The following is a 26,857-nucleotide window of genomic DNA, read 5'->3' on the forward strand; positions in this document are numbered from 1 at the left end:
GGGCATGGGTAGTTTCCCCTCGAGAAGTAAGCAACGGCTGGCTAACATCAGTGTATAGGCCACTAAAGTGTTCGACCCATCTTTCGGGAGGGACAAGACAGTCTTTATTAGAATTGGCTGTCTCACTAAACAATGGGCTATTGACCACTCCCCAGAATCGGGTGCTATTAGACAGGACACTCGCTTGGCTAAGCTCATCCCAAGCCATTTCTTTTAACTGAATCTTTCTTGTTTTAGTTGCAATTTTATAAGCCCTTCTAGCCTGTGTGACCATATTGACATCCCTTGTGGGCTCTATCAATGCCCCCAGGAGTGCAGTATGTGCACTAATACATACTTGGTCAAACCAGTTTTTATGTTTCTTGGGCCTTGGTTTACAACGAAAGGTCAAATTGGCCGCTACCTGTTTTGTTATGCGATCAAAGGCACCTACATTTGTCATTGGGTCGGAATCCAAGTTTGAGCATAGACTAAAGTCCTCGGATTACTTCTATATAAGTTATCAAGGAAGTTGACCAGGGAGATTGACTCCCACCTTAGCCTTCGACCCTGGTCTTTGGTAGCTAAGTTAGTGTTAGTGCCAAAGGTTTCGTATTTGCGAGGGCCTGAATATTAATAGCCAAAATAAGGGGGTTATGGTCACTCAGGCCATGCTGCTGTGATGTATTCCTATAGGTTCTGAATCGATCCCCCTATTCCTGACCCTATTCTGGTTAAACAAACCAACAAGTTAACTAGCAGTCAGCCCATGAGGCAGAAAACCCCCATGATGCAGATACCGTTATCTTACGCAGTCACACTACGGCACAGGAACGTGTTATCTGATTAGGTCATAACGCTTGCGATCTAATTAGACAAGCGATATTCCTCCAGCCCCTGATAAGGCATACGGAGTTCTCATAACAAATCAAACCTATGACAACCTGGGCAAAACCCTGCGGCCATTGTTTTGATTTCACCGAGAACTTCAGCAAAAGAATGTGCTAACGAGCAAGTCGTATGACATCCTTATTGACGTATCTATGTCCATCCTTACGTCAATCTCGGCACCTTAAAGGTATAAATATTACCGATATTGCCCTATGCAAACACACGCGGTGGTGACGAGACGGAGCAGCCATACTTGCCGAAGCGAAGAGCAGAGCAGCCCCGCTGGCGCAGCCCCGCCTTCCTGACGCGCTGAAATCGAGCAGCTGCCTATTTCTCCTGCCGAGAAATCCAGCACCGGCGCTTCCGGGTAGCCCTCGCAGGCAGCCTGGAATATCGAGAACAGAGAGAGAGATACCATCCCTCATTCATCTTAACTTCCAGGTACAGAACTGAACAACCCCTCACAGAGAATTCTTTAGTCAGTCACTTGGCAAAAACAAACTTAACTTAAACTGTAACTTTCTATTCCCGCCCACGTATTAGGCTTAGGTCAGGTACACCGGGTAGGCGTATTTAGAAACACCAGTTGAGTACGTTTAGTCAAATGTATATGTGTATGTAATATATTTTATTCATTTTAAACCTTCATATGGCTTAGAAACCATATCAATGTTTTTATAGTATTATTTTATACTTCTGCTTCTAATGTATGCACTTTACTTAACGATAAGTATTGCAATAATATCGATCCATTTCTCTTGTACGAGAAACGAGACTGATCAATAAATAACACCTTTTATTGAACACGCCCGTCTCTTCCTTTTCTCTACATTCTGATGAGACTAAGAATGCACGTACTGACTGAGTAAAATAAATTGCCTTTTGTTCACACGACTCTCGAGATACACTCTTGATTAGGGGAGAGCAAAGTTGTCATGTTCTATGGTTGTCAGAAACTAAATCCCTTCTTGTCTAATCAGGGAAGTTAATTCCTTCCTGAACATTCGAGAAAGTTTCTAGTGAACTCTGAGCTAGCTGGCAAACCCAAAACTTTAAGTCTAATATCGACAGTAGTAGACCTAGTTAACGTCTGGTCTAGGCCTTTACTATTGAAGGTATTATTCCAATGCGCAGAGCCTATTGGGATAATAGGAACTACACTACATGGCGCCCAACGCGTTTGGAAAGGGCGATAAAACTAACGTAAGACATTTAAAGTAACTCAGTCGTGCTTTCTCACTCAGACCCCTTTCTCCCATAATACTCCAAAGACGTCTGGAGTGGGTAAAAGGTTATATCCGCCAGACCTCGCAGGAGGGAACTCCTGTGTATGGTTCTTGGTATAGTCAACGTTGAAGGATACACTGTTCCAAAATATTGTGCATCTAATCTTTGTTTCCATAAGAAACCTGATCTGCAAACAAAAGAAATAACCATCCTGTCGGTAAAATGGTAGACAGTGATGAGGAAAGAGAGGCAGTTAGATTAGCAACTGAACTCGCAGCAGCTGATGCTACCATGCAAGACGCAGACCCGGATATAATACTCATCCCGGTCATTAAAAGGAAATCTATAACGTTAAAACTTATAGAAAATGGACTGACACCTAGAGGTGGTACAGTCATATTCGTAATTGAGGCACACGAATATCGGCAGACAGAGGTATACTATTCATGGATAAATTTTCCAGCAGCAAATCCTGTAACAAAGTACTTCCACTATTACAAAATAGAGGAACCTCCTGAAACGTACACTCCTTTCGAGGGGGTGGAAGTACCACTCAAATTTCAAGAGCATTTGCTCTTATTTGATGGCGCCCTAAAACATAATAATCACATCACCAGGCTCGGTCCTTTAGGTAGACCAGGAGCAACGTGGCCGGTCCTAGCCGGATACACACCACATCCAGACATCGACGAGATGTCTGCAGCTAACCTGTTAACACAGCTAAAACAATTAATAAAAATACATAGACAATTAGTCCAGTATGTGATGCGGACTTCAACAATTCAGCCAGCAATTAAAATTCCACAGCTGACCCCTCACCAGGGGAACACAAATAAAATGACACCACAGAACATCCAGTCCTGCCTAGGTAAAGTACCGGCTAAACGGGAACAAATACCATTCTGGCTAGCGCAGAAAATCACCCAAATAGAGGCGGTGTTTCCAGACACCACCCCGCTAGAAAAGCACAGGATTCTGACTATCTGTCTTCCAATGGGAATCGCACCACACATTGAGGACTGTGACACTTGGGGTACAGTCTTTGCTTCCATTTACACAAAAACGCACGGTGTTCCATCCATTTTGGTTATACCAGATGTGCTAAAACAAATTCAAGATGAATACGGTCCAGAACCCGCTTTAACTCTTGGTATGAAATTACTAAAAGACTTCAAGCAGGTCTCGGCTATATTATTAGCCAACATAAAGGGTGAAGCAGCAAACGTGGCGATCCGCCAGAGGTTAAAGGAAACAGATATAGCAGACCAACCAGCTGAAATTGCCAGAATCATAGAAAAATCCTATGAGGAACTAGGTAGAGATAGTTTAGGTGGAATACCAGTAAAACCACAACTGATTGAAAGTCCTGAAAAAATATTTTTTAATAATAATTCAACATCACAGAAAAAGAGCTGGGATGGAAACAAACAATCCAATACTAAAGAAAAGAAATTCCAGTCCAGAGGCAGGTCTCCAAGGCGAAGAGAAAAATCTCCGAACCAAAGACACAGGTCACCCCAGAGTGACCCCTCTGGGAAAAGATATAACCTTAGAAATAGGGATAATATAAAAAAGCCTGATAGATATCAAGACATTGATACACGTCCCTCTCATTCTTTTTAGACTTCCTCGCAGAAATCGGAAAGAAGAGGACGATCAGAACAAAGAGAAGAGCACGCCAAGTCCAAAGACAAGGAACCTGCTCAGCTAAAAAAGAAATTACAATTTCCAAAAAAGAAGGTAGCCAGTATCAAGGTAGTTAACAATGCCGAGAATACTGAGGACACAACTGAAAAACGGAGAATGGGCTCAGACAATGCTAGACAGCGCAGCAGAAGTGAGCATAGCTCGCAAAGTCCTTATGAATCATCTGGAGACAGTGGACACGAATGAATATCTTCAAGTGGAAACTGCAGACACCAGAGTTCGCAAACCTCACAAAATATACGAAATAACATTACGTATAGAGGGAGATAAGACTAGAAAAATAAGGGGACTATTTTGGGATAATCTCTCCAAGGGCTATGATATCCTTCTAGCTGAAAAAGACTGGCCACCAGAGTTTGTCAGGGATTGCCCTCATGGCGAAGAAGTAATTATGCCTGCCTTCTCAAATCATATCCCAATTCATAAAAAATACACACTTGCTAGAAAGTGGGCAGTGGCTCTAGCTCCTGCTTTATATAAAAATCACGTGGGATGGGATGAGGATTCTCCTCCTCACAAAATCCAGTTAAAATCACAACCTACTGCACAAAGGCAGTACCCAATTAAGCAAGAAGCTAAAAAACAGGTAAAAGAAATACTAGATCAGCTAGAATACCAGGGGGTGATTGAAACTTGCACCTCACAAATGAACAACCCTTTGTTTCCGGTCTCCAAACCAGACAATTCATATCGTCTAGTTTTGGATTACCGACACCTTAACACATGTTGCAAAACTTTTGCAGTGCAAAATTCGCATAGTGCTGCACTAATGAATAGCATAGTGCGCACAAAAATACAAAACAACCTTAGACATCTCTAATGGATTCTTTTGTCAAAACATAGCACCAGAGAGCAGATATTTGTCTGCGTTCTCAATAAATGGCACTCAAAAACAATTCTGTCGGTTAGCCCAGGGGTACAAGAATAGCCCGGGAGTATTCTCAGCGAGAGTAACAGAATTACTACAAATATATGATGATGAAGCATTATCTTATGTCGACGACATTTACTTAACAGATGATGACTTGGAGACTCACTTGAAGAGAGTGAACACCATAATACTTGGGTTCGCAGCAGAGGGTTACAAATTCAACTTTAAAAAATCCAGAATTGCCCATCTGACAGTCCTGTTTTTAGGATATGAATTATCAAGTATAGCCTGGCTGACAATTTTCTAGAAAAATGTGCCGTACTCCAAGCAACTAGAAGAATTAAAAAATCTAGAATATGAAAAAACATACCCTCTGCCAATCGACATTCTGCCTTTACGACATTACGCCTGTGTAATTTATACAGACGGACATGCTCAACCCCCCGTTTGGGGAGAACAGGCATACAACCCCACATGTGGGATTACAAAAGAAGTGTGGCGCGGAGGTAAACTAAAACCTCTATTAACAAAAACACACTCAGTAGAAACTAATTCAGAACGACAAACTGAAATACTAGCATTGAAAATGGCGCTAGATAATGCGGATCGCGAATTCCCGACACTTATAGTGTCAGATTCATATTACTGCGTCAAATCATATAACAAGGATTTGCAGACATGGATTCAAAACGGTTACAAAGATGACACAGATGCACCAATAAAGCAGAAACTGCTCTGGGAACAAATAGCTCTTTTACAAAAAGAGCTACCAAAGACTCACGTGACACACTCACTGAGTCATCAGCGTGATGGCGTTCACGTTGCAGGGAATTCATTGGCTGAGACAGCCACAGCGGCAGCCACTAAATCGGCTCCCGTAGTTCGAAAAAAGCGTACATTAAAATACATTGACGGTGAAACAGTGCTGGCGGTGAAAACGTCATCAAAAGGCGACTGCTCAGCGCTACCGATCAACTATCCACTCAATTAAACATACAAAATCGATGCAAACTCCGTCCCTTTTGCTCGAATCCCTGGAGTGGGGGATAGAGTGATTCCAAACATGGACAGGAGAAACTTGTTAATCGCAGACGCACATATGGGCGAGGGTCTCAGACACCTCAAACTAAAAGATTCTCTGGAAGAATTACAATCACGGTACTGGTGGCCAGGCATGAGCCTGCATCACACCATGTTTGTAAAAAACTGCCCAAACTGCAACAGAGATCGCAGTGGGGAGAGAAACAGTTTAATACCTCGTCGTTTTACTCCAGAAAAAATCAAGAGTAAAAAGGAAGGCTTGCGATTAACATATACAGGCTAGTTTCCACTTATAATGTAGATCACCAGCACTCGGCTGACGTCTGGACTGTTATACAAAGATTCGCGAGTCTAAATGGCATATACGCTAAGAGCATGCTACGTTTGACCATTGTTTTCACTCTAGCCCTCCAGCCTGATGGGAAACATGGCCAAATGAGCATAGCACAGCGGGAATCTTCTCACTTCCTTCCTGAGGGATACGGGATGGTGTAAAGAAAAAACCAAGGCATAAAGCAATCTATAACGGAAAGGATATTAGGTTCGAATTCTGGGTGGGTCAAACATCTAATAAGTGTCCAACGTAGTCTAAATAACTTGCCAAGAAATTCTCTGAAGGGATTCAGTGCGTACGAATTATTATTTGGAACTAGGATGTTGATCTCTGACATTGATAGTCAGACTTCAGTGGTGAAAGAAAAAAGCTTTGATATCAAAGACCGTTTGGCTATTTTGCAGGACTTAAACAAAACAAGAAAAGACCTGAGCAACATAAAGTTGAAACAACAGCCAACAACCACTGAAGAACCACCACCTGTCCCAGCAAGACCTGTCTGGATTCCAAAAGTTGGGGATCTAGTCAGGGAAAAGATCGCGGTAAAGAAGGAATTTGGGCCTTCTTACAGAAAAGCAGTTCCTGTCTTGTCTGTCAACGGGACAAGATCAGTCATACTACCGCCACTTGCTGGTAAAAAGGAGAACCGAGTTGTATCCATCGACCTGGTAAAACCACAATCATGTGGCCGATAACAAACAGTAGGCCAAGTGGACTCCCAATAAGTAGCAGAACACCAAGGTTTGCTACCAGTAGAGAGGTCCTAACGAAGAGGCTGATCACATTCGAAACGCCTACAGAAGAACAACAAGGACTATGCAACAATGCAATAGAACTCAGACCTCTGAAAACCCAAATAAAAACATTTAGCAGAGACACACCAATCTATAATGAAGTACCAAGCGAAAATGCAAGAAACAGTAATCCTGAAGCAATTGGAACAATTGACAGAACTGCATCCGGCTACTTCATAAACTTCGATGATTCCTCTGAAGGCTTCAGTGAATCAAAGACACAGCCATCATCAAAAACCTTTAAAGATAAAGCAAAAGAACTTTTGAAACAACTAAAAGAAACATATCTGATTTCTCCATGGATCGAATTTTGGATGGGTTTTGGTGCATTTATCCTCATACTTTGGCTCATCATGGTACTTACTTTGGGACGCTTCATTGAGGGAAAATATGCTAAAATGGACACAGCAAGTCAGAAAATCAACTTGATCCTCAAACCACACACATCTTCACACGTCGAGAAAAGAGAACTTTCTTCAGTCAACTTCACAGCCAATCCGATACCTGGTGGGGTAGCATGGGACAACACAGACTACGAAATTTATGGTCCGGTCGAAATCCTGAAATATCCACACCAAATTAAGATCTCATTGAGTGACTTTGCAAAACCAAGCTCATTTGCTGATGATTGGGACTTCGAAAGCATTAATAATATGATGTCTGACTTAGTAATGTCTGCTAAATTTACCAAACATGATTATTTGCAGGGTTCTACAAATTATGATAGTATGTACTGTTATAACCACTATGGTAACCATTTTTTACATAGATCTGCACAACCTAGAAATGTTTTAAATTATAATCAATGGGAACATTGTGCAACCCCTCCAAAAGGAAGCTCAAGAACCTTCTATGACAAATATTCATACTTTTCAGGTTTTAACACAAGTAATGCTGAAACATTTTATTTCAAATTGTCGAATAAGACAGGGACGAAGACCATGATAACAAACACAAAATTGATATATTCAGACTCATTCTTTGAAAAAATGAATACTTTTGGTTTTGATTATTGGGACAAAAATGTTGAATTGAAAAGTGTTTGGGGTACAAAAGAATGGCAAGTACAGGGTATAGAATCTTTGTTCAGAGCCTGCATGATCCCAGAACAAATTATATTTTTAAATGACACTGTTCAACAAACTACCTGTCTTGGCCTAGCCAAAATTAAAGACTTAAATAAACCGTCTATTCCAAAGCCAACAATGTACAGCAATACCTCTACAGATGAGGAGATAGACGTAAATTATGTATTAAACCAAAACAGAACACATCCTGGTTGGAAACAGTAGTTGATCTGGCCCACAGATACTAATAACTGTCAAGACAGATTCCTGAACAAAACACAGGGGTTCAAAATGACCAGGCCAGACCCTAGATATCCTCAAAGACATCACCCAGGGATAATAACCACCTACAGTGTGGGCAAATTATGCCTTCAATGGCTACAAACTTCCACACTGACAGAAATTAAGCAACACCTAACTTTACTTACTGATGGTGCTGACTTGCGTGATTTCACTATGGGACCACGCAAACAGCGTCAAAAGCGTTTCATAGCAGCCTCTGTATATGCAGCATACAATGAGGCCTGGAAGGTTACTCAAATTGAAACAGCAGAGAGAATACGGGAAATTGACCGTATTCATTTGGAAAAATCACTTTCTGTAGTGGACAATGGGTTAATGACTCTGTCCTCCAGAATTTTTTCTTTGGACAGCATTGTGTCTTCAGCAATCGACATATTATCGCAAGACTTACTGTTATTACAACACGGTCAGTCTCAATTGCGTTCTATTGTACAGCTTGGCTGGACGTTACAAAATCTGCGTTCAGGCTATGTGCCTTGGCGTTTAATCAAAACAACGTCACTATTCCAAATCTTTAACCTTACTGATAGACAAGTCAGTATGGCACAAAAGGGTGCTGATTATACAATCTTGAGCATTGAAAAACTCGAAAGATTACCAGTGACAATGTCAGAACGACCTGTCAGTGAATGGATAATACATGGGATAATAAATATTCCAATCTCAACCTTTAGGTTTCAATACTGCCAAAAATATATACAGGCTGGCATGTACGAGAAATTGGGAAAGGGGTACATTAAAACAACATGGAACCTGCCCTATTCACATGCATGTGTCAGTAATAAAGGACATAAAGTGTTTCTTAGTGGCAATAATTGTGCGATGTCACTAAGCGGCACGCTTCTGTGTAACGGAATTAGTTTGCATGGAGCCTGTGAAGGGAATTCATACAACCTTTCATGTCACCAGCAAGGCGCACCTGCAACAGAGATAGAACCATTCTTTCAAAGACTCTATAATGGAAGTTACATTCTAATTGTAGATCGCAGATGTTGTAGTCTTATGCCCGGGACTCCTTATCTCGTAACTACGACTGCGAAGGTCAAGTGCTGTGGACGCTCATTGTTCCCCAGCTCCTTTCCAGACAGGGAGGCAAGGGCATGGCCCAATTTGAAAATTACTTCTATTCGAATAGATACTTTAAGCAGAATGAAAACAGTGCTTCTTCAGACGCCTACAAGGCTCACGTCATCAAAAGAAACGTATGATCTACAAGTCGCAAGGACGACTGCAGAGATACATTCATTGTTATCAACTAATTCCCCCATACATTTCGCAGAAATCCTGAATGAAATCTTAAATATTTCTGATACCAATGGGGTCTCAAAGGTATTTAAGACAGTATTTTCGATGGCATTAACACCATTCAAAGCCATACTGGGTATTTTTCCAGATTTCGTCCATTAGATTTTTGGCGGACTTCCCCTGATCTTGGGACTAATTGCAGGAATCCTATTCTTAGTCCTTATTTTTCGTTATGGCAACCCATGTCACAGACAAAACTCTTGCGACAAGGGAAGAAACAATCCTAGCCATTGGATACCGGGACCGGATATCAAAAATCCTGGGACTCTCCCGGCTTAGAGACCTGAACATGACTTGGTTTCTATCATTTCGACCAATGTGGCAAAGATGTGTTTTACCTGTATTAAGGTGACTGCTATGCGGAGAAGAATGCGTGTTAGACACCTGTCTGACGCTACAATCGGATGCGCCAATGGATGCAGAAACATTGTTGAGCCCGATCAAGGTTCACGCTTTGTGCTGCCCTCAAAGGCTACCAATCCTGATGACGGCATTCGTGGAAGCTTCACCACTACGATTGAGGGGTAGTGAAGTTCAAGATGAAAGCAGCATCGAACAGGTACGACCTTCTGTCAGCAATGCAAATCAGAATGTCAATGGAGACAATCATGCGCACGAATGCATGGTTACACCTTTTTCCGAGTTAGTGGAACTTTCCCAGGAAGCTGTTGACAGCTTTTTCGAAAGCCTAAATGATATGATGTTCTCACCAGAGCAGAAATAGAGACTTTTGAGCAATCTCGCACACGGCGTTCCCTGAATTCGGCCTTCAACTTTAAAAATAAAGTCACATGAACAATTTTTACCTCCAGTTCACGGACAGCAATTTTTCAGCAGCCCCAAAATATTTTTGCATATTTTTCGGGACACTATCTTCTGCTTAAAGTAAGAACTATTCTTAGAGAACTAAGGTTTCTAAATTTTAGATAGCTTATAGACATTAGCTGCCCGCTGGTATGTTCATAAATATTTTATTCTGTGATGGAATGGTCTCGAACTTTTTTTCTGTATTAAGAGCCATTTCATGTGTAAATTCTCATATACCAAATAGCAATAATGTATACAAATGCGTGATTACTTTGGCATTATTCTACAGCTTGAGTGCATACAATACATATGATTGCAATTCTTCCGTATATTTGAAAGATTTCAAAATGCATTTATGTATTTTGGGGTGGTAAGGTATACACTATACTCTATAGTATGTTTTACTCTGCATAGATTAGTAAATATGTCCATAGTTAGCGTGGAGTGGGTGTGATGTATTCCTATAGGTTCTGAATCGATCCCCCTATTCCTGACCCTATTCTGGTTAAACAAACCAACAAGTTAACTAGCAGTCAGCCCATGAGGCAGAAAACCCCCATGATGCAGATACCGTTATCTGACGCAGTCACACTACGGCACAGGAACGTGTTATCTGATTAGGTCATAACGCTAGCGATCTAATTAGACAAGCGATATTTCTCCAGCCCCTGATAAGGCATACGGAGTTCTCATAACAAATCAAACCTATGACAACCTGGGCAAAACCCTGCGGCCATTGTTTTGATTTCACCGAGAACTTCAGCAAAAGAATGTGCTAACGAGCAAGTCGTATGACATCCTTATTGACGTATCTATGTCCATCCTTACGTCAATCTCGGCACCTTAAAGGTATAAATATTACCGATATTGCCCTATGCAAACACACGCGGTGGTGACGAGACGGAGCAGCCATACTTGCCGAAGCGAAGAGCAGAGCAGACCCCGCTGGCGCAGCCCCGCCTTCCTGACGCGCTGAAATCGAGCAGCTGCCTATTTCTCCTGCCGAGAAATCCAGCACCGGCGCTTCCGGGTAGGAATATCGAGAACAGAGAGAGAGATACCATCCCTCATTCATCCTAACTTCCAGGTACAGAACTGAACAACCCCTCACAGAGAATTCTTTAGTCAGTCACTTGGCAAAAACAAACTTAACTTAAACTGTAACTTTCTATTCCCGCCCACGTATTAGGCTTAGGTCAGGTACACGGGGTAGGCGTATTTAGAAACACCAGTTGAGTACGTTTAGTCAAATGTATATGTGTATGTAATATATTTTATTCATTTTAAACCTTCATATGGCTTAGAAACCATATCAATGTTTTTACAGTATTATTTTATACTTCTGCTTCTAATGTATGCACTTTACTTAACGATAAGTATTGCAATAATATCGATCCATTTCTCTTGTACGAGAAAAGAGACTGATCAATAAATAACACCTTTTATTGAACACGCCCGTCTCTTCCTTTTCTCTACATTCTGATGAGACTAAGAATGCACGTACTGACTGAGTAAAATAAATTGCCTTTTGTTCACACGACTCTCGAGATACACTCTTGATTAGGGGAGAGCAAAGTTGTCATGTTCTATGGTTGTCAGAAACTAAATCCCTTCTTGTCTAATCAGGGAAGTTAATTCCTTCCTGAACATTCGAGAAAGTTTCTAGTGAACTCTGAGCTAGCTGGCAAACCCAAAACTTTAAGTCTAATATCGACAGTAGTAGACCTAGTTAACGTCTGGTCTAGGCCTTTACTATTGAAGGTATTATTCCAATGCGCAGAGCCTATTGGGATAATAGGAACTACACTACACTGCGTTACGCAAAATGTACCTATTAGGTCCATCAAAGGACATGAGACTAGAATATAGTCAATAGTACTTCAATATCCTTGCCCAATATAGGTTGGAACCGGGGACAAAATTTCTGATTGTGCAGGGCAGAATAAATTGTGAACAGATAAAAGACTCTCTAGATAAGTCCCATACTTCGTGTGCTCGAAGTGGGTTACCCCCTGCAGGCCGTACTCATCTTCAATACCTTGCATACAATTCAATTGACAAACATGAATATTAAAATCACCAAGGATTAAAAGATGATAGGGCGTGTCATCGTTGGACTCATAATTATCCAAGAAGGTAGTCAAAGATCTTAAGTGCTCCAGGTCATCTGCTCTTGAAAAAGAATTTTAACGGCTAAAATATTTGGGGAGCTTGTCACTATCAGCTTAGTCGTATACAATAGTTTAAGACTGATTAACAAAAGTCCCCCCCTAGGTCTCCCCATTGTTGATGGTTCTGCATTTTTTCTAAAAGAACAATACCCGTCCAAATAGTAGGAATCATTTACGTCCCAGGTTTCCTGCAGGGCGATAATATGATGCACTGACAGAAAAGCCTCCCAATTCGTGTCCCCCCTTTTCGACCGCAAACCGGCTATATTCCATGAAAGAATCTTTACTTTAGACCCGGTTACAGTCTGCCCCATTTGATTTTCTTCCAAGTCAACTGGGAATTGGGAAACACGATCTGGGGTAAGTCCACCGCTCCGGGGTCAGGCATTATGATTAAAGGTTCCTCTTCTACCAGGGTCCTCTTTATTGGTGGGGCTTCTCTATAAGTACATCCATTGCCTGGAGTCAACCCTGGTCATCTAAGTTGGACAAGGCCTCAAATCTATTTGAGACCGCAATAAACGTGGTGAACTCCTCTTGTGACCTCACAGGAGGCCTAGAAAAATAGCCCAGCGGGAGAGCCACAATAGAGGTGGCGGGGAAAAAGTGATGTTGGACTTCAAGGATCATTCGTGCGACTACGGGTCTTCGAAAGTTAACAATAACACAATCCCCCCCTATCTTTTTTTGTGATTTACCGAGCCATACCACTTTACGGACCATCAAAATGTTATTCGCTAATGAAGGCCTAAAGCCTTTATGTCTAGCCAACCAGTCCACAGTTTTGTTATTTAGCTGAGTCCAGGATTCCGGACAAGGGGGCTGGCTGCTGGTGGTAGATCAATAATATCTTGGACGGGTTTCAACAATATATTGTTTGTAGTATTTGTTATTGTGCTATGGTCACTGTCTTGGCCGGTTGGGGGAACATTCAAAGAAACAAGCGGATCACATAGGCTTTGCGAATTTGGAACACCTATAAAGGGCCGCAAAGTTCGCTGAACCAGCCCTTGCTAAATATTAACAGATAATGGTGTCTGCCCGCTTAAATGCAAACTCCCAACCTGGGTTGATAGATTTGGGATACGTTTTGTTCCATTCAGATTGTCAGCATCCATATGAGTCATTTGCTTGGCCAAAATCCCCCCTGCTCCTTTGCTCCCCAAATGAGTGATAGGGACACTGCCTTCCCCTGGGGCTTTCGATAAATTTGTATTATCCTTTGATTCAAAGGCTTTTGCCAAACGGGCAACTTTATCTTCAATAGCCCCTAGCTTGGTCCAAAATGGGGCAAGGGTGGTTAATATTAAAGTTTCCTTACGCTCCCAAAAAGCCTGGCTACCCCCTATATCGCATCGCTCAGTCACATCAGAATTTACAGGTTGAACCACCCCAGGATAAGATATTCGGGCGATTTTCCTTTCTGATGCTTACTTTTCCCTTTGTCCTTATTTTGAACCCCCTTAGCTAGACCACCCCTTGTTCGCTTTGCCAACGGTTCCCCCAAACCTCCTGCTGCACCCATACTATCCCTTGTTGGTCTCTTTGGCCTGGTTGATCGATTGTCACAAACTCCCCCTTTGTCAGTGGGGGAGTGGGATTTAGCGTTAGATGATGTTTGGAACAGAGGGCAGACTAAATTGTGCAAATTAGTGGGGACCACAGTAGGACCGTGTGTAGCATCGTGCGTGAGCACATCTGGAGAGGAGCTACCCTCCCCCCGCCGAGGATTAAGCCCCTTTCTCAAATCCGGAGCCGGGCTCTGTGTCATACCCACCATGTCCCCCTGTGAGTGTTCTAAAGGGTCTATGTTTGAGAGACTTGCAGATTGTGCCGCTACCACAGGTGACTTGGCCAGACGGATGTTCCCCATCGATTATCTTTTTTTTTGTTCTGCATAAACTCCTAGCGAGAACCTTTTATCTGTGAGCTGTATCTCGTGCTGAAGCACGGATTCGGCCCTAATCAGAAAGGCATCCAATGTGCCTACCACTCCTCCCCCTGCCTTTTGGCCCACTACATTACGTTTAGTAGCCATAACCCCAGCTTGGTGTTGCGCTTATAAAAGTTTGAGATAACATCCCCACTTAATACAAAATTATACCTTAATCAGAACTCTTTGTTCCCTCTTGGGATGGACTTCTGTCATTGTCTCAATAGCTTGTTAATTTCTCAGAGGTGGGTTGAGAAGCGCAGAGTCCCCCTTCCGGTACTGAAGAGGGACATGGAGGAGGAGGGGCTAGCGAAGCCGGATATGCAACTCTACTATTTTACAGCACACCTCCAGCATGTGGCTTGTTGGTTAATAGACACAGATAATTGGGAGAAACTACTGTTGCAGGGTATGATTGGTGAGGACACCTTTCTGCGCCTGTTGATGAGTGGTGGCCGCACTGGTGACCTGATCCCCTACCTAGTACAGCACGTGGATCTGGTGTGAGTACTGGCGGTGAAAAAGGTGTTTTACGCAGGGCCCCCTTTGGCAGGGAGTTGCAGAACTGGGACCTTGAACCCTTTTGGTCCATAGATCAAGATACGTCTATGGAAAGATGGAGAGAAGGAGGTTGCCTTTTAGCAGGGGACCTTTACCCGGGGGAGCTTTTCCTCAAGATCCATGATGCACAAGACACCTTCCAAATAGAGCAGGGTCACTTCCTCTACTACGCCAAGCTGGAGAACACAGCTAGGTAGATCTGGCGCACCCACTTGGTTACTCCACTGCCTTCTGATACGCTGAGAGGTCTGATTCGGTGGGGCGAGGGGAAGACATCTTGTACTTTTCTATAAAGCTCTATGGGAGAATGCCTCTAAAATCCTCTATCGGGGGAGGGCAGCATGGGAAGCAGACCTGGGCAACCCAATCGAGGACTCAGATTGGGATCTTTCATGTGGTCTGGTGCAGAGGGTGGCATGTAATAATAGAGTCAAACTGTTGCACTTCAGTTGTCTACATCGTACATATATAACTCAGGGATGTGGAATTCCTATATAACTCCTGCTGTGCTCCACAGAAGAGACTCTACGAGGGCAGCAAAATGTGTTCGCTGCAGGAAGGAAGGAGCCACCATTTTGCATTCAGCATGGTGATGTACAGAAGTTTTAAACTTCTGGATGTAGGTGGTCCCTAGAGTGGGGGAAGTCACGAGCATGGAGATTCCTTGCACGCCAGAGGCATACTTGCTGGAGATGGCAAAGAGACCCCAAAAGTGCAAAATGCCCTACAAATTTCTGCAACTTACATCGCTCCTGGCTAAGCGCAGAGTAGCCATATGCTTGATGGTGTCCCGACGTGCCGAGCATAGACCTTTGCATTTGAGATGTGTTGGAGTGGGGAACTGCGGAAGAGCACCATATACATATCTCCCACACGAATGAAAGGGCTCCCGAAGCAGTAGCGGCTTGGAGGCAGCTGCTGGATGAGTTTAATACATGTGGGCCCTTGGACTCTGACCAGGGTGAATAGGTTGGTTAATACATAAATTGAGTACACTGATATCATCGGATGGGGTCATCTACTGTGGATGTATTGAATGCATAAGTTAGTCTGGCTTTTAGACTTGGTGTACACAAGGATGTTTCTTATGTTCTGCTTGTAGGGCACAGCAAAGCTGGATGGGGAACACGCTAACTATGCTATTGATATGACATTTTTACTGTTTTGCAAAAAACGAAAAATAAAGGGTTTAAAAAAAATGACTGTGCAGAATAGTAATAGGACAGCAATGTATAGTCTGGTGCTGGTAGATTTCATTAAGAAGTACAATACGGTACAATTTTGAAAATCCCAGCATAATAGATGGATAAAACAGTCAGATATGACGTGCCAGATGACATCTATATTCGGGAAAATACTGAGACTATAAATTAAGCCTGGGCGGAATTCACGATGTTCCGCCACGCAGAACTCCACAAAGTGTAAAAAACTCTGCTGCGCTACGTGGAGCTCCGCAAGTGGCAGAGTGCATTGGATAAATGCTGTTTACTGTGATTTTCAGTGCCAGGTGCTGGTCCGCACTATGAAATCATTGCGAAAGGCACCATGCACATCGCAGGTGGGCACTGCTTCCTTTCAGCTGCTTGAGTAGATTTTTACTCAAGCGGCAGCTTTCTAAACGCGAATGGACAGTTTCTCAACGCAAGCGGTCGCAAGCATACGCGACCACTTACAATGAGAAATCTGACCGCCAGCGTTGAGAAATCTCGCCAGGAGGTTGATTTTCCACGCTTGCGTTCGCCAACTTGATGTTGACGATTGCGAATGAGGAAAAATCTCGCCGAAAGGTGGAATTTCCTCGCTCGCCAACTTGACATTGACAAACACGAGCGAGGAAAAAGTCTCAGCGAGCTCTGCATAACGCGAAGTGCGGAAAACTCTACGAGCGGAGTGAAGTTCACCGCCCAAACTTACTTTAAATAGCCCAAGAATCTGGGGCTGTATTACATACAGTGCCCCAGCGATGCAACGGATGTGATCACCCATTTTTATAACATAGACACTTGTGTACCCCCTTCTGTAACACAATGTCGGTGCTATCATAAGTTGGCATTCCCTCATTGCAAAAGAGGATTGCCCCATGCACATGTGACAAACACCTTGCCTCCGAGCCGTATTATGGATGCAGCCGCAGGAACAAAGACACTGTCACAAGGCGCACTGACTGTGACCCACAAAGAGGTGACACCAGTTGTCATGTACTGATACTTTCTATGCATCATTACTCGATCGCTTCATTTTCCTCCCTGTCCAAGCCCACTCACTCTGCCATTTTGGCCACTCTCAGCACTTCAACGTTAATCCAATTCACAGAAGCTGGTGAATAACTCTTGATTTTGGTCATTGGATTAATTTACTGCCTATCAAGACTTTGAACTCTTGGAGGAGAGCTTTCTTCACCAGGCACCACTTGTTGGTCTTAGACCATTGCAGGAGACTCTCACACACGGCTGTCTGACCTTGCAAAAATGTTTTTTTGCCAGTATGATCTTTATCAGCACTAGATTAGTACCTATACTCTACAGTACCTACAACTGGAAGGTATGACCTTGGTGCCATCTTAAATAACTGGCTGCCAGGTGAATTACCAAACACTCTTTCATATACCCATACAGATACATTACGCTATTTGTCTAATAGTGATGCCTCTTGAGCAATGGCTTTCTTTATCCGCACTTTGTCTCTATGAACCCCTCTTCTCAGTGTACTTACTATGCAGAACCTTTGCCTCATCCTATATTGCTGACTGATTTATCTGCCTTTTACCGATTCCTTACTCCCATAACCCACTTCTTCCACTCAACTGATTTGTTTCCCTTCCCCTCCTTTTTCGGAGCTCCTCCCTCTTTTACTGCATCGCCATCTTACTCCACAGGCGCCCATTGTCCCTAGTAAGTGACTTTTCCTTCTATTCATTCAATACTCAGGAGACTTTGTGGTTTCCTATTGGTTGTGTGATCCTTGTTGTCTGTGGGTCAGCGGCCTGTCCATGGCAAATATGTGCAGGAACCGTGAAGACTTAGACTGTGATCCCCGAGGCCCAGTCAGGGCTGGTCTTGAGTCAAAATCTGGCCTGCCTGTTGTGGTCTTGGCGTCAACATCAGGGCCAGATTGGTCGTAGCCGACATCAGGCATTTCCCCGGGTGGCTAGAAGGGTATGGGCTGGTTTTGCAGCAGTGAGGGACAGTTTTGTTACTGGAGGCCGGTTTTGCCCCGGTGCTACATTATCGGCGCCCAGTAACAAAAGCAGCAGTGTTGGACACTTGCACACCTCATGGGGGGCTGGTCCGACAAAATTGCCAGGGCTGCTTTGTGTTCCCAGTCTGGACATGGTTAACATGTAGATGGCTGTTTGGCTAACAGAAGATCAGCCTGGGCATGAATGACAACACAAGCATAAGATTGGTGTGTGGCTGCCCACACCAAGCCCAGAGAATCATTTCAGGCATGGCAGCACCAAACCTGAAGAATCAGCACGTGTGGGCCTCAACTGTCTGCATTGTGATCACGCCTCGCTTAGGACCGTCGCTCCCATATGCTCAACAAGTGCAGAAGCTCACGGTATTCCATGCTGAAGCTGGGCCGCCAAATGTGCACTCCATCGGCCAATGCGGGGATCCCTACGGAGTTGTCAACAGCACACCACCTCCCAGAAACAGGGAAATGGGCAAGCAAGCTGAGAAGATAGTGGGGGGCTGTCTGAAGGACCACAGGTAGTAAGAAATGTTAAAACCTGAGCTGTAAGAGACTGAATGCAAACACATTTGAGGAAAGATTCGCACCTGAACCATGGGCACGCTAATATACTATCCTGAAGGGGGGGATGAACCACCAGATCAGATAAAGGAGTACGGCGTTGGGGAAGTAGTGAATACAGGAGCTACCTTGTCCAGCAGTGTCAAGGACACTAACTTGTGTTCAGACTACATTCGTGTGGTATACATTCTAGTGTGCATTCAAGCACTTTTCTTTTTTGAAAGTCAACGACTGTGTTAGACATTCATTTCCTGCATTGCTGTGTGGTTGTTGAGCTTTGAGCTTCCCCACACTACATCCCTGAGAAGCATGTGACTGCTCACTATGCTCACTATAGCGAACACTCAGAGTGAAGTGCTAAAGGGTTTGCACTTGGCCCAGTTTGCAGAGCTATAGAAGGACGAATCTTTAGACCTCAGGGGCATAAGGCCCCAGCTCCCACATTTCAGAGACATACGGCCTCAGTTCCCACAGCAGAGGTCAATTAGCGCATTCTTTGGCCCTTGCCCAATGAAGTCTTACAATGGTGGAGAGAATGATTCCTTATATTGACCACTATCCCTTACTTTATAAAGTCCTGGCACATTATGGAAATATTAGACTTCTGCCACACACCAGTTGAATTGTAGGGCTTGTAGTTAACCCGGGAAGAGCAGGATCAAAATACTACGTTCAGTGTGAGATGATTAAATACCCATGTGTTAGTAATGTTCCTCCCGGGAATATTTTATAGCTTTTGATCCACTTTCTTGTTTTGCGATTTTAATTTAATGTTTTAAATATGATCTACTGAGTTAATAATGTATCTTTATTTCTTAGCAACAAATGATAAATAAAAGTTGAAAAAATGTATGTTTCCTCAGATGTCATTGGGTCCAAGATCATGTAACCAAGCTTGGGAGAAGGCAGCAATATATATCTTCAACCCTGGTTGGTAAATTCCTTGCACCAGTTCGGCTTCAAACAATGCACTAGGCAGCTAACAACATACACATGCACACTATTTTAAACTCCAATAGCCTTATGAAGTTCATTATGGTATGTCACATTGAGCTATTAGCCCAAATACAAATGGAACAATGGTAAATTCATTATATGCTAATGAGACAACAGGGTCCCAAAAATTGCCAATCTCCAATTTAGTATCAGCCTAATGCTTCTCAGACGTAAAACTGTATATTGGAACAGGATTTTCATTGTTTGCGTTGGCTATTTGGTTTAGTGTTCACTTTTTATATCCAATACACGTAGGCTCATTGTAAAATGACATTTCAAAGTATTTATTAACTTAATGAAACAACCCGTTCTTTGAGAATAAGTTACCACTGTACATTCAAGAACTACACGTTTTTTATATACTTTACTGGACTAACCTGAAATTGTTCGAAAACAGCACAGGTTTGGTTATTTAAGCTAATACAAATATAAACAGAAAGCTGTAATTAGTGAATGTTTTCACAGGATTACCGAAAGAACCCTATTTTCACATTAAACAAAATGCATCTATAGTTAGTGCATTTTAATAAACGTATATCCTCTTCTTCTTGTGATACCATATTTACGAGTAGGTTTTTATATTCTCACTGTATTGATATGCATCTCTTAGCAACCCGGCGCTCAGTTGCTGTCACTCACTTCATCCTCCAGTGCTTTATTTTCTGCGTTGGCCACAGGGATGGCGAAGCAGTCATCCCAGGCAATCTCTGCAAGCACGGCGCGGCTCATGGTGGCGGTGGGCGCCCAGTGGGTGACTTTAGTAGGGAGCTCTGTACACAACGCTCTCTACAACACCGACGCTGCGAGCTCAAGGATTCGATTCGATCAATTGTTGGTGCCAGGGCGGCCATAGCAACCGCTCTTGGTTACCAGAGAAAACCGGAAGTGTAAGAGGAGCAAGACTTCCGTTATGTCTGAAGCTTCTGGGAAGGACAGGCAGTGTACAAGACAGCGAAACTGGCCGAATCATAGCGGCCATCTTGAAAGAGTATTTTCTCCTTTATGGAAATCATAGTGAGGCGCGACTTTATGCATACAATATATATTATAAAAGTATTTTTACTTAGCAGCCAAGTTTCAGATTGCTATGTGTGAAATTTTCACAATTTCAGTGTAATTATGAGTCACATTCAAGGACTATGAGTGACAATTTCTTTCGAGCAAAATCAAGCAATGAAGACAAGGAAAACGCATAACTATAAACAAGCATTTACAATGCAATGGTTTTGCCTTTGTTAAAGTTAGAGCTATTGGCATTGCTCTTGACATTATTTGTATTTATTTTTTTTTTTACATAAATAAATGGCATTGTCATTTACAATAGTAGGACCCAGGGAAGAAAAGGTAACTCCCCCGAATCTGGTCCGGCCTTGACGGACAGATCCGGCTTCCAATGGCTAGCCTCCATTTATGGCGCTAGCCAATGGGAGCCGGGGGACGTTCCTATATCCCATATTGTAATCATTTGGATTTCGCCTGCGATGTCACGACCGCCTGCCAAAGCCCAACAGATAGTTGAACGGGTTGTGCAAGCGCCGCAGAGAATAGTGTACCACTGCCAGCCATCCTGCAGAAGTGACCCAACCCTTTCAGCCTTCTCACATAGCTAATATCACTACTGTTTTATTTGGTGCCTATAATTTCATAGTGCTTTGAAGATGCCTAACTGAGGCAATCGACACTACACAGAAACCCAATCACATCAGTTTGTTGTGAGCTCTATTCTGTACCTCCCTTCTAAAAAGTTGTGTTTCTTCCCCCTGAGGCCCCTTTTGAGAGACTGCTGAGAAGAGATATGTATGGCGTCCCTTTAGTAGGGCGTTTATGTTGTGTACACAAGAGTCATTGTGGGTACAATGCAGCAGCCTAGTTACTGATGATAGGTAGACACTGAGCTAGTCACTCTGTGGTCACTGCAGCGCATTGTCCATGCAGGAATTGGTGGCTGCAGTAGTCCAGTCACTACGATAACTCACACCCTGCAGGAAGTGGTCACTGAGGGAGAACAGTCACTAATAGCGCCCTGATACCAAAGGTTGATGCAGAGTGGCTTACCATGGATGTTGCTCGAAATGTGCAATCTATTTCACCACAAATTAACACTTTCACAGAAACATAAGTTGATCCCTTGAGAGAGAAAATGCACTGAAAGTAGATGGGTGATTGCGCAGGATCCTTATTACTGGAAACACATACTGTACAGATTGAAGGTCAGCTTTTCCAGCTTGCTGAGCCATTCTTGCCCTATAAGCTGTGTGGGATCAAAAGATTACCCTGTGTTGGTCTACTAGAGATTCTTCCTTCTGCTGGTGACCGCCACTGAGCCTGTTCAGCCACAAGCCTGGGTGCAGCCAGTGAACTAGCACCGTCCCTACGCCCTGTCTAGTCACAGGTTCTCTAACCAACAGATGAATAAGGACAACGGCAAACCCTCTAATGTGCCTTTTTTTTTTAAGGGGGTGAGGGGTTATCGAGATTTTTGTGATAAAGGCAAGCACCTTGTGTGGTGCTGCTTGTACATGCTTGCAGTTCTTTCAAGTGCCTTACTGCCTTTCTGGTTTGTCCTGTGGGGATTGGCAGGAACTCTGCCAGACTCCCCGCCTCGGGATGCAGCCTGTCGCTGGCCCTCGAATGCACAAGTTTTCACAATCAACCCCAGAGGTGTTCTCAGCAAATATGAAATGTAAAGCAGCCCCCTGCTTCCGGATACAGCCTGTCACGTCACTGCCCTCGGATGCACGAGCTTTCACAATCACCTCCAGCGGTGTGCTCGACAGGTATGAAAGCAGACGCCCGGATTCTGGAAACAGCCTGTCATTAGCACATAAGTGCCAGTGCCTGGAACTGTCGTGGTCTGATGGGTAATGCGGCCATTCCTCGAAAGCAGAATAGGAAGGGAGAGGTGGTGAAGTGGTAGGAGGAGAGGAAGGGGTGAAGAGAGAGCGATGTAAGGAGTGTGAAAGTGAGAGGGTGTAAGTGGGAGAGAATGAGATAAAAGTACAGAGGAGGGAAAGAAAATGCCGGACAATCTGACTCTGTCTCAGGAGTCACGGCAGCACAGATGTACCAAAGGGAGAGGCAGGGCCTCCTCTGGCATAGCCTACAGTCAGTGACTCTAAAGCAGCCACCAATGGGCGTTTAACACTCAAGGGGTCTTCTTTAATAAACTAAACAGGCCAGGGCGCCATTTCCTGATCCGATCTCCCAAAGCATTTTTTTGCAACTTCCAGTAACTAAGCCGCACCCGGCAGAGCCTCAAACTGTCTGCTGCCCAACAAACGAAACCTACAACAACAAACGCTATCAGGCAAGGCCCCTAAGCCACCCTCCCTCCCCCAACTTCGGCAACGGGACGGAATCAAAGTCACCCCGGGCCCCAGTAATAATCGCAGCAGTGACAAAAACACTAAAACTGTCAGTGCCCCTATAATTATGAGGTTGTTGCATTGCCTTTGTCATCGTGATCTGTCCTCGTCGCTCTCGAGCAAGACTGCAGTGCAAACAGCGTGGCAATAGCAAGGAGAGGTCGCACAACACCCACGATGAAGGCTTATGAAGAGCGGGGGGGGGAGGAGGGGGGGGGCGGAGGCGGGAACGGGCACCGGGAGAGGCTGCAGAGCAGCACCGCCAACACCCAGAGATGCAGGCCGGGCCACGGGATTGCCAACAGCCGCCGCTGCCCCCAGGACAGAACCACATCGCTGCCGGCGGCTGAGATCCCCGGGGCTCCTGTACTCCCGAGCCTCCTGCACGCACGGGTCCGACCCACAGTACACGGCAGAGTGAGCTCCGCTCCGAGGGGAGCCGACCCTCGCTGCCCCTCCGAGAGGTCCTAAGGGGAGAACTCTCCGACCGCCTCCAAAGCTGCCCCCAGGACAGAACCACATCGCTGCCGGCGGCTGAGATCCCCGGGGCTCCTGTACTCCCGAGCCTCCTGCACGCACGGGTTCGACCCACAGTACACGGCAGAGTGAGCTCCGCTCCGAGGGGAGCCGACCCTCGCTGCCCCTCCGAGAGGTCCTAAGGGGAGAACTCTCCGACCGCCTCCAAAGCTGCCCCCAGGACAGAACCACATCGCTGCCGGCGGCTGAGATCCCCGGGGCTCCTGTACTCCCGAGCCTCCTGCACGCACGGGTCCGACCCACAGTACAGGCAGAGTGAGCTCCGCTCCGAGGGGAGCCGATTCTCGCTGCATTTATGTTTTTAAACTCCCCATGACGTGCGACTTACTTTGCTACAGCACTGCGGGAATAAAAACTGTGCGTTTAAAAAGCAATAATTCGCTTGGGTAACATCTGAAGTCCTACCTTCTGTTTATGTGCATCGCGGACAGCTGAATGGCGTCCCCCTTTTTACAATACGGCTTCCGAACGGACACACGGGTAGCGGGAGGGAGCCTCCCCTAGCCCCAGCAAACAAAGCACTCACCTGGACTTCGTTCCGGGGCCGAGGCGGGACTTGCTCTTTCCCCGGGGCTCCTCCTTGCCTCGGGACAGACGACGCTGGCTGCTTGCTGCTCTCCACTCCTCCTCCTCCTGATGACACGGCGGAGGCTCGGCCGGCTGGGCCAATCCCAGCGCGGCCCTGGCTGTATGAAGGACGGCTGCTTCCCTTCGGCAGGAAGGCGGAGTCAAAATACAGTGCAAAGTGCCCCGTTTTAGATAAACGCAGCACACTATTTTCAAATGTTCTCTTAGGTAAGGAGTTGTGTACTTTTTTCCCTGTTTGGTCCCAACTAGTGAGATTAATTATCTTTGCATGGGCATCTAATTCCTCAGAGTCATTGTTTTAATTGCATGCTTTGCATTACGAATGGCAGGGGCATACTTTCTGAAACCAGCAGACACTCTCAACGACGGCTTCCGAACGGACACACGGAGAGGAGGGGGGAGGGGTGGAGGCGGGAACGGACACACGGGTAGCGGGAGGGAGCCTCCCCTAGCCCCAGCAAACAAAGCACTCACCAAAACAGAAGCCTTTTCGGTGACTCGTCCATGTCGGACCAGATTCGGGGGCGTTCCCGGCTTTCGGCTGACGTCGCGTGACGTCGGCAAAAGCCAAAGAATCTCGGGAACGCCCCCGAATCTGGTCCGGCATTGACGGACAGGCCCCTCGTCCAATGGCTAGGCTCCATTTATGGAGCCAGCCAATGAATGACGAGGGCCGACCCAAAGCCACACTACAGTTCTCATCAGGTTTTCGCCTGCGCGAAAAAGATGCGCAGAGCGCATCTTTTCGCCAGGCAAAACCTAAAAATGACACCCATTTGAGCAATAAGAAGCCCTAAGAATATCTTAAAACTAATGCAAAGCACCAGAAATGGAAGGCCACTAATCTAGTGCTAAATTTAGTTAGCCTCATGATTATGATGCACTAAAAGTAAATTAAATAAGGATTGGAGAAGGTACTAGTGACACTTAGGGGCATATGTAGGTAGCTGTTTGCGATTCGTAAACGCCGTAATTCGGCGAATTTCGGCGTTTGCGAATCGCAAACGGCATTTTGCTATGTAGGTGCATATTAGCAAAATAAGGAATCACAAAAATTGCGATTCCTTATTTTGCTCAAGCATTTAAGGAATCGCAATTTTGCGATTCCTTAAATGCTATGTAGGAGTCAATTAAAAAATGCGATTCAGGCTTAAGGAATCGCAAAATACCACCTGCTCCAATTAGATGTTATTTTGCAATTTCCTTTAAAAATGCATTTTTTTTAAAAATAGGGCATGTCTGTGCGCCACATGTACTTACAGGTTTCTCCCCGCACCGGGGCATCTGAATTACCGGGAGCCTACAGACTCCCCTCATTTCTCAAGTGGAAGCCAATGACTCACACCGTTACGAGAAATCTCTATATTTTGGGAGAAAACACACGTCGCACATATGGTCAGGACTCTAAGCACAACACGTTAGTTCAACCGGCAATATTTATTTCAAGAATCGCACTGACGGCGATTTGGACCCACGTCTTTTCACCTGGTCTTGAGCGGGGCCGGGTTGGAATTATCACCGGCCAAGCGACCTGCGGTCCACCACCTTTAACTTTCAGCCCTGAGGAGTCGCGGAATTACTATATTCCCATGCGACAAAACACTTGTCGGCTGGCTAACAAGATACAATAAAAGAAGAACTGAACTGTACAAACATTGGTGTTTTCTCTGACAGCGACGACCTGAACTTTGAAGTGTCCACTGAGACACAAAACCACTGTACCTTTTCCTTGGAGTTGTGCAACAGGCATTTGTTTACTCATCGCATCAATGTACTCATACAACAATTTTGCATACGCATTAAGCTTGAAATTACCTTTTCACAGATCTACATATAATCTACGACTTTCTTCTAGCAGCAAAGCTCTGTCCCGTCCTATCTTTACCTCTTCTTTGCTAGGAGTAGTAGGTGTAGGTGTACCCTCAACCTCCACTACCTGCTCATGTGGTGCCAAATAAGAAACTACAACTACTAAAACAATGAAGAGTATTACTCCTCCTACAAGTGTGCCTACCATGCACCTAGCTCTACGATTCGGGCTTCCAGCCTCCATGGGCTCAAGACTCTTTTCAGTTTGTCGTTCAGCAACAGCACACAAGAGTCTCCTTTCCTCTTCAGCTGCTCAAAGCACTCGAATCTCACCTCAGAAGCTGGAAGTCCCCTATTGGTTTCATTTCCTTATTTACAGCAACATCAAACAACCTTACCCTTCTTCGTCCTCTATGGGAACTCCTTAAATTTCTTCTTCTTCCACTCGGACTTAAGTTATTTACAGCAAATATTTACAACAGTCTCATTCATCAATGATAAGGCTTGTTCCAACCACTTCTAGCACATATTCCAAAAGTTCAAGTCGAATAACGATGGATTCTTGAGCTGAGATTTCAGGGCCAAACGTGGGAAAAAGCAACCTACTCAAAATCAAATGACGGATTCGGCTTAAAATCGGAGGATCTGGAACAGTGATGGTTAGTACCCCTTCGATCTCAAGTCCTGGTACTGATGAAGCAAAGCTTCGCATATTTTGCGGCTTGCCGAAGTCAAGAACCTCGTTTATGTGTAATAAGATAACAAAATGTATGTTTTACTAACATTTATTCTGTTTAGGCAAAGTTCCCGAAGCT

General features: G+C 44.5%; 1 protein-coding gene across 1 annotated transcript in view; it reads right to left on the minus strand.

Annotated features, from left to right (window-relative positions):
* The window catches only part of CCDC39 (coiled-coil domain 39 molecular ruler complex subunit), a 220,803-nt gene extending 200,193 nt beyond the window's left edge, over positions 1 to 20,610 (minus strand). Inside the window, exon 1 of the mRNA XM_078666498.1 lies at positions 20,383 to 20,610. Coding sequence (XP_078522624.1) covers positions 20,383 to 20,472 — 90 coding nt within the window. The 5' untranslated portion in view covers positions 20,473 to 20,610. The remainder of the gene's footprint in view (positions 1 to 20,382) is intronic.
* Positions 20,611 to 26,857: the final 6,247 nt, after the last annotated feature.

The sequence above is a fragment of the Lissotriton helveticus genome, chromosome 11 (assembly GCF_964261635.1).
Source record: "Lissotriton helveticus chromosome 11, aLisHel1.1, whole genome shotgun sequence".
Classification (NCBI taxonomy): Eukaryota; Metazoa; Chordata; class Amphibia; order Caudata; family Salamandridae; genus Lissotriton; species Lissotriton helveticus.